The sequence below is a fragment of the Podarcis pityusensis genome (assembly GCF_964106645.2).
Source record: "Podarcis pityusensis genome assembly, chromosome: 13".
In the NCBI taxonomy this organism is placed as follows: Eukaryota; Metazoa; Chordata; class Lepidosauria; order Squamata; family Lacertidae; genus Podarcis; species Podarcis pityusensis.
In genome coordinates this window covers 13,856,382-13,865,187 of record NC_138038.1, presented here as the reverse complement: position 1 = coordinate 13,865,187, position 8,806 = coordinate 13,856,382, and the positions used below count along the sequence as shown (strand labels likewise).

Below are 8,806 nucleotides of genomic sequence, written 5' to 3'. Positions count from 1 at the left end.
AAATATACTTCCGTCAAACGATCTGGAGGTTGCGAGGAGCGGTATTCTTCAGCCACCAAATGCTTGGGTAAACAAGAATGGTTCTCAGATCCCTCATGAAAGTAAATAAGGATGGAGACAGGCACGCCCCACTAGGGAGGACATTTCGCAATCAGGGAGCCACTACCGAAAAGCCCCTGTCCTGGGGCAGCTCCCAGCGGTGGCAGCACCAACAAGGCTTCACCTGCTGATCACAGGGTCTAAGATAGTTGGTATATCATAGAATTGTAGAGCTGGAAGGGACCTTGTGGGTCATCTAGTCCAACCCCCTGCAATCCAAGAATATATTTATCTCACTATTAAAATATAGAGGCCTTCTGTAAGGGAAAAAGTAACCTTTTCATAGCTGTTCCCTGTCTCCCAAATATATTTAAGAATGGTCTTGCTTGATCAGGCAAAAGTTCCAGCTGCTGCAGCACACTGTCTTCAACAAAGGCAGACGTCCCTGGAAAACTCAGAAGCAGGATGTTATCTCTTGACTGTCCAAATTCCCTGACCATCACAGATCCGTTTCTGAACACAGAGGTTCTTTTTAGCTGTTGAGGCTAAGAACAGTCATGGACTATCTTATCCTTCATAATCTTGTCAGCTCCTTTAAAAAGAAGAAGAAGAAGAAGACTTCTAAGCAAACAGCTACCCAAGCATCCAGTGGCATGGACTTCCATAGGTTGCCCTGAACCTACTCAAATAACTAATCAATGCCTTGGAAAGTAAGAAGATATTATGCCTCAGCACCTTGAAAAAATGAGTATTATCTGCCTTTCCCTATCTGTGGGTTCATACAATACAATAACCATGGATGTTCCAACCTGGAAAACAAAGGTGACAGAGGTAAACACCCAACAACAATTATTTCTTGTGTTAAAGTCTCAGCAGATGTTCTTTTATTCTGTGGAACTGAGCTCCCTGCACTTTAGGGAAACTGTGGCCCTCAAGACGTTGCTGGACTTTGACTTCCATCATCCTTTGGCCCCTCTAGCAAAGGCTGATGGGAATTGGAGTCCAACCCCATCTGGATGACCACAGCTTCTCCATCCTTGCTCCAGACTGCAGGCATAACCAAACTCTGGCCCTCCAGATGTTTGGGGCTACAAATCCCATCATCCCGGACCCCTGGTCCTGTTAGCTAGGGATGATGGGAATTGTAGTCCCAAACACCTGGAGGGCCGGAGTTTGCCTGTGCCTGCTCCAGAGCCTCTGCCTATGAAAAGACCTCAAAAGTGTGGATTATCCACATCTTGTCCATGCCTTTCCTTTTGGGGGGTGGGGGTGGGGAAGGTCATGCCGTATTTCCCTAAATATATTTGGGCAGAAAGGCTCAGCCCTGTGAACTTTCAAATAACATCAAGGGCACATAAAGGTAAAGGTAAAGGGACCCCTGATCATTAGGTCCAGTCGTGACCGACTCTGGGGTTGCGGCGTTCATCTTGCTTTATTGGCTGAGGAAGCCGGCGTACAGCTTCCGGGTCATGTGGCCAGCATGACTAAGCCGCTTCTGGCAAACCAGAGCAGCGCACAGAAACGCCGTTTACCTTCCCGCCAGAGCGGTACCTTTTTATCTACTTGCACTTTGAGGTGCTTTCGAACTGCTAGGTTGGCAGGAGCAGGGACCGAGCAACGGGAGCTCTCCCTGTCGCGGGGATTTGAACCGCCATCTTCTGATCGACAAGTCCTAGGCTCTGTGGTTTAACCCACAGTGCCACCTGCGTCCCTGCCCAAGGGCACCTAAGCATGTGCAAAATGCCTTCTCCTGGGCTGCAACAAACTGTGTGATTAGGGTGAAGGTGTCAAGGGAAAGTGAAATGGGGTGTCCAGGCTGCCTTGAGCACGGTAAAATTAAAAAAAAAATCCTTTGAAAAATGTGTGCATGTGAGGCTGTGTACGCACCATATATTCAAAGTACATTCTGCTGTGGGAACTCTAGTTTGTTAAGATTGCTGGGAACTGTAGCTCTGAGAGGTAAACGACAGATTCCAGGATTCTTGGGCAAGTACGTGATTTAAGTGTGCTTTAAAGGTATTGTGTGTATGCAGTAGGGTTTAACTTTTTTCCCTCGGGGCAATGATGTGTGTGTATCGTGAATCCACACGTATTCATACACAAACATTTTGAGGCGCTCTGATAAGCAAACCTTCGGAATATCGTCTGTGGGCTTGTGAAGGTTACCCTCGCTTTGATCCAGCCGCAGCCTTTCCGCAAGAACCCAGCCTAACTACTCCTTCCTTGACGAAGGTGACCTTCCCTGAAATTTGGGATCGGGAAAGGCTCTTCCCATCAACCAACACCCCCATCCCAACCTTTCGGGTCTTAAAAAAATGCCCAAACACTGGAAAGGCTCGCAAGATATCCCACTCGCGTCAATACTTTGGGCTCTCCCTCCTTATTTTGGTGCGTCTCTCTCCAGGCAACAGCTGCTGACGAAGCAACATCACCAAAGTCCCTCTAGCCCCTGGAGATACACTCCCCTCGACTTCAAGTGGGTGCTGAACATAGCAACCAGCAGAATCAAATATAACAATAACAAGGGAGGCGACCTCCTGCCCAGGGACTCCTGTCTTAACTTTCCCCGCTCCAGCGTCCCTTCCTCGGCCTTAAAGGTGGGGAGGATGTGGGGTGGGGCGCAAACTCTTCCCCCAAATGCCTCTTGCGTCTCCCTTTCAGCCCTATCATCTCGCGTTCCCTTTCTCTCCTCCCCCCTCCAAGGGGGTGGAGGAGGATGGAGTGAGGAGGGGAGGGAAGCGGGGAGAGAAGAGAGAGAGACAAATCAATGATAGCATCTTACTAAGATGTATTGAGCAGAGAGAGAGAGGAGCTGGGGAAAAAAGACATCTCTCTCTTTTTTCCCTCTCCTTTCTGTTCTGCTGTTTTCTTCCCTCTCGGGGTTTTTCTTTCTTTCTCTCTCTCTCTTTCTCCTCTTCCCCCGAAAAGAAGAAAACCCCTTTTCCATGTGGAGCATTAAAAGGCCACCCCAGAGCATCCCGTCTTAAGGGTGATATTTAAGAAGACCGGGAACAAGGACTGCCTCGGTTTTTTACGCGCGCTCGCGCGCTCCTCTTTTCTCCTCTCCACCTAAAGGGGGATCCTCTGCTTCTTTTCAAGTTTCTTCTTCTTGCTTCTTCTTCTTCTGCTGCTGCTTCCTCGCCCCTCCTTCCACCTCGTCTGTGGTTGTTTTGTTTCGGTTCCCCCAAATTATCACCCTTTATTTCTCCTCGCCAGGTCGCCCGGCCCACCCGTCACCATTTCTACCCCGGGGAGGCAGCGCGTCCAGCCCTTGCAGCGGCTGAGCCTCGGGCGCAAAACTTTGGTGGCCGCGGCCATCGGGGTGGTGATGATCCTGATCTTGGTGGTCCTCATCCCGGTGCTGGTCAATTCGGTGGGCATCGACGGGCACTACGAGATGCTGGGCACGTGCCGCATGGTCTGCGACCCCTACTTGGCCAAGACCACTAGCGCCAGCGCCATCCGGACCGAGGCGGGAGAGACCCTCGCCAGCAGCGGCCACGCCGGGCTCCCCGCGCCCTCCACGCTGGTGCAAGGGCCGCAAGGCAAGCCCGGGAGGCCGGGAAAACCCGGGCCGCCGGGGCCTCCGGGTGAACCGGGCCCACCGGGGGCCATGGGGCCCCCGGGGGAGAAAGGAGACCCCGGGAAACCGGGCCCCCCTGGCTTGCCCGGGCCGGGCCTGGGCAACGGGGCCATCAGCACGGCCACCTACACCACGGTGCCCCGCGTGGCTTTTTACGCAGGCCTCAAGAACCCGCACGAGGGCTACGAGATCCTTAAATTCGACGACGTGGTGACCAACCTGGGCAACAACTACGAGGCCACCACGGGCAAGTTCACGTGCAACATCCCCGGCACCTATTTCTTCACCTACCACGTCCTGATGCGCGGAGGCGACGGCACCAGCATGTGGGCGGACCTGTGCAAGAACGGACAGGTAGGGAAGAGGGCTGGGGGTCTCTCTTCGGGGTCCTGATGGGGGTGGAGGGAAGAATCATGCGCTCCCACATTACGCAGTGTTTTAGGGCAAGAAGACGCCCCTCCGCAGATTATGCTTGTAGAAATGAAATTGGACTGTCTACTCAAAAGCCCCCAAAATATCAGCACCAACCGTGGCTCAGTTCTGCGTCGGAAGATGGCTCAGAATCTTTCGAGCCCCTTCCCAAAACTTAATGCTAGGATTGTAGAGTTGGGTCATCCAGCCCAACCCCCTACAATGCAGGGATGCCAACTATATCATCTATGAAAACCCACCTCTTGTTGGGAGTCTGGCGCACTGTTGAAGGGTGTCAGAAAGTTCTTCCCGGGGCTAAGTCTGAATCTCCTTTCTTGTAACTCGATCCCGTCATTCTTCAGGTATTCAGCTGATCAGATAATATAAATAATCAGGGACATGGAGTGGTTCAATAAAGAGCCGAGTGCTTCGAGACCAAAAAGTTAATTCAGTTACACTTATTTTATTTTATTTTTAATATGCTTCTTTTCGTTTGCCCTTCACTTGCTAAGATAACCCTTTGTATGCTAGGAAACCTGCAAGGTACCCTTAACTTATCCAGGTGTGCATATGTGATGAGGAAAGGAGCAGTCCACTTTTCCCAGAGTTTGGAATAGTGTGTTGTCCATATCCATTTCAATGTTTTGTAGAAGTCTAATATCTAGCTATCTATACACACACACACACACACACACACACACACACAAATGGGAGTTATAGAATCATAGACCTGCAGTGTGGTGGCAGGGACCCTGAGGGTCAACCCCCTGCAATGCAGGACTCGAACCCACAACCCTAAGATTAAGAGTCTCATGTGACGTGCTCTTGAGTAGATGCATAGGATTGTGTTGTTTGTTCACTAGCAATCCCAGCTGTGGAGGGGATGTTTCCTATAGGCTTACAGACCTTCTGAGATAACTGCACTTTCATGGGGGGGGGGTGCTTTTTCAAAAATGCCACCGCACTCCGATTAAGTTAAGGAGGGGTGGTCCGTGATACACATCCTTACCCACCCTCTCCAAACGCTTCCCAGCTCCTCTTCTCAGGGAAGAATGGTACCCCAGAGCATCTTGCCACTCCCCCCCACCCCAGCCTCTAATGCACAGATATAGATAATTTTCATCCTTCAATATTTAAGCAGCAGTTTGTGGCTCGGTTTCCTTCCTTACGTCGTCGTCCGTCCCCCCCCCCCCCAAAAAAAAAAACTCATCTGAAAAGTCTGCGAACTCTAGATCGGGAAATCTTATGCCACTGAATAATTGGTTAAGTCTTTCAGGTGCCACAAGATTCTTCCTTGGCTGTGCTGCGACAGACTAAGGACTCCTGCCCTCTGGAAATTCTTCCTTTAAGGAAGATTCCTCTTACACCCCCCCCCCCCCAATAATCTGCAAATAAGAGGGATGGGAGGAGAGGGAGAGGAAAGGAAAGAGGTCATTGTCAAGAACCCTTCAACTCTCCTATAGGACTCCCGGCTCTTCCTGAAGCTTCCTGGGAGGCAGAACTGATGCTTACTCAGAAGTAAGGCTCACCCGGATCTTAACTCCCAGGCAAGTGTGCACTGGATCATAGCGGGATCCTGTGCATTCCTACTCAGGCAGAAATCCCACAGAGATCAAAGAGACACTACCCCCCCCCCCCCACCCCGAGTTGCAGCTTCAGTCAATTTCACTGAGCAAAGAAGAAATCCCTTAGAAAGAATTTCCTCCCTTACTGACCCTGGGAACTCACTGCATTTCGTTCTTAATATTTGATACGTATGTCTCTTTAATTTTAAAAGAGGAAGATGAATGTAGCTTGGGACATAAAGCTCAGGAATCAGTTGATATGTGTCCCTTGTGATTAATTTTTTTTTTTTTAGAGAGAGAGAGAATCCTTTGGGGATATTTGGAAGTCTTCCCCTACTTCCTAGGATATTTTGAAGGGAGTCTGGGTTGTACAGATTTTTTTATTTTTATTTTTTTTAATATATGCATACACTTAACTTTGACTTAAGATGATGGAAAGTAAAATGCAGATTGGGCTGGTCCCGCCCCACCCCCGCCTCTCTCATCAGCTCCTTCTTAATCAAACCATCCCTTTTGTGATAGCACTAGTTAATCCTGCCAGAGGGAGAGCAGGGAAGGATTCTTGAAGCTTTCTAATTGAATTTCATAATTAAGCCCGGCCTCCGCAGAAACTGCTTTTCATGTTGCATCCAGTTACAGATCCATCTCTGTCTCTTTTTGTTCATATGCCTCCTCCCCTCAGTAATCACTCAGCAGTGCTTTTAAAAAAAACCAAAAAAACAGGGATGCCACCACATACACAAAAGCCCACCTTTGTACTCTGAAAATAAAATTTAAAACCTCCCAAATTAATCCAGAAGAAAGGGCCACAGACCTTAGTTGTGTGCTCACAATTGCTAGTTGGAGCTGGAGTTTGAGACACCACTTCGCCCGTAGGTATGCATTGAAAAGGTGGAGAAAATTCCCCTTTTGCCATCTTGATTGTGAGCTACGAAGGGTAACTAATCTGCTATACAATCTTGAGTATATATTTGTGTGTGCCGCGCATAGCTGCCTTAAAAGCAGCGGCTACTTATCCCTATTTTATTCTTATTTGTCCATATTTATTTATTTGGATAAATAAGAATACAATAGGGATGAGTAGCAGCTGCTTTTAAGGCAGCTATGTGCGGTACACACAAATATATCCATATTTATCCAAATTTTTGGATAAATATCTTTGCTGCTATTTATTCATCTTTTCAAGTTTCCACAGGGGGGACAGATCGGGAGGAGTTTCTTCAGGCCAAATGTTAGCGATAGTCTTATATATACAGCTTGAAAATTTGATAGTTTCCAGAAAAAAAATAAAATCAGAGTTAAAACACACAAGGTGCAATATTCAGGGGGGGGGGGCGGGTCTAATATTCAGTCAGTTCATGATACTTGCTGCTTTGGCCTCCCAAAATGATGCTGGTATTCCACTTAGATAAATGTGCCAAATTGCCCAAAATTGTTTGCGAATTCTTTCCTCTCCCACAAGAGGAGTATGTAATGTAGAACCAAACTTAACTATACACACACAGCGACGTTTTATATTAAGGCACGCACTAGGAAAGAAAGACACCTTGCCCCGTCTCGGATCTCGAACCTTCAATAACGTCAATGCTCAGCCCTGGACTAAGCGAATGATACAGTGCCTCTGAACATGTGTCAAGTACAGTTCTCATGCTGCTGAGTAATCACAACCCAAACACACACACAATGTCACACAAATGGGAGAGGCTGTTGTCATAGGAACATAGAGAGGGCTGCCTTTGTTGTTGCTTAGTCGTTTAGTCGTGTCCGACTCTTTGTGACCCCATGGACCAGAGCATGCCAGGCACTCCTGTCTTCCACTGCCTCCCACAGTTTGGTCAAACTCATGCTGGTAGCTGAGAACATTATCCAACCATCTCGTCCTCTGTCGTCCCCTTCTCCTTGTGCCCTCCATCTTTCCCAACATCAGGGTCTTTTCCAGGGAGTCTTCTCTTCTCATGAGGTAGCCAAAGTCTTGGGAGTCTCAGCTTCAGGATCTGTCCTTCCAGTGAGCACTCAGGGCTGATTTCCTTCAGAATGGATAGATTTGATCTTCTTGCAGTCCATGGGACTCTCAAGAGTCTCCTCCAGCACCATAATTCAAAAGCATCAATTCTTTGGCGATCAGCCTTCTTTATGGTCCATCTCTCACTTCCATACATCACTACTGGGAAAACCATAGCTTTAACTATACGGACCTTTGTTGGCAAGGTGATGTCTCTGCTTTTTAAGATGCTATCTAGGTTTGTCATTGCTTTTCTCCCAAGAAGCAGGCGTCTTTTAATTTCGTGGCTGCTGTCACCATCTGCAGTGATCATGGAGCCCAAGAAAGTAAAATCTCTCGCTGCCTCCATTTCTTCCCCTTCTATTTGCCAGGAGGTGATGGGCCCAGTGGCCATGATCTTCATTTTTTTGATGTTGAGCTTCAAACCATATTTTGCGCTCTCCTCTTTCACCCTCATTAAAAGGGTGCCTTACACAGAGTCAAATCATTGCTTCACCAAGCTCAGTAAGGGCCGCACTGATTGGCAGTGTCTTTCCAAATATCATTGGGAGATGTCAGGAATTGAACCTGGAACCTAAATACCTGTAAATACCAGTTGCTGGGGGGAAAGCGCAGGAGAGGACTCTTGCCCCTCTGGCCCTGCTGGTGGACTCGGGCGTCTACATTGAAACAGGACATTTGGCTCCAAGGCCTTCTTATGCTATCATCCGGCTGCTCCCATGCCTAGACAGGTCCAGATGCTGTGAAAAGTTCCTGCAGGTCCGAAGCAAAAGGTGTCAAAGCTGAGATTTAGAAGCTCTACCCTTCTCAACCTTGGATATGAATTTTGTGAGCACAGGTGGCCATAAAACTTCACGGAATCACATAGTTGGAAGGAACCACTTTGAGGGTCATCCAGTTCAACCCGCTGCAGTTCAATGATCTTTTGAACCCACAGCCCTGAGATGACAAAGCCTCATGCTCGATCTATTGAAGGAGCTGTCCCAGGCCGCCCTAAAACTTGTGGGTGGCTTGTCGCCACTGGCAACCCGATGGCAGTACCAGACGGGTGTGGCTGGCTCCCTTTCAGGCCGCTGAATAGAATAGATTTGTAAAGGGACCCCTAGAGTAATGTTTGATATATTACGGTATTTTCATATTTTGTTGGAAGCCGCCCAGAGTGGCTGGGTAGCCCAGCCAAATGGGTGGGGTATAAATAAATTATTA

The 8,806-nt window shown here is 48.4% G+C and overlaps 1 protein-coding gene across 1 annotated transcript in view; it reads left to right on the top strand.

Moving 5' to 3' along the window:
• The first annotated feature begins 3,270 nt into the window (after positions 1–3,270).
• Positions 3,271–8,806, top strand: part of C1QL1 (complement C1q like 1) — a 47,124-nt gene continuing 41,588 nt past the window's right edge. Inside the window, exon 1 of the mRNA XM_080977083.1 lies at positions 3,271–3,976. Within this exon, the coding sequence (XP_080833209.1) occupies positions 3,368–3,976 (609 nt within the window). The 5' untranslated portion in view covers positions 3,271–3,367. The remainder of the gene's footprint in view (positions 3,977–8,806) is intronic.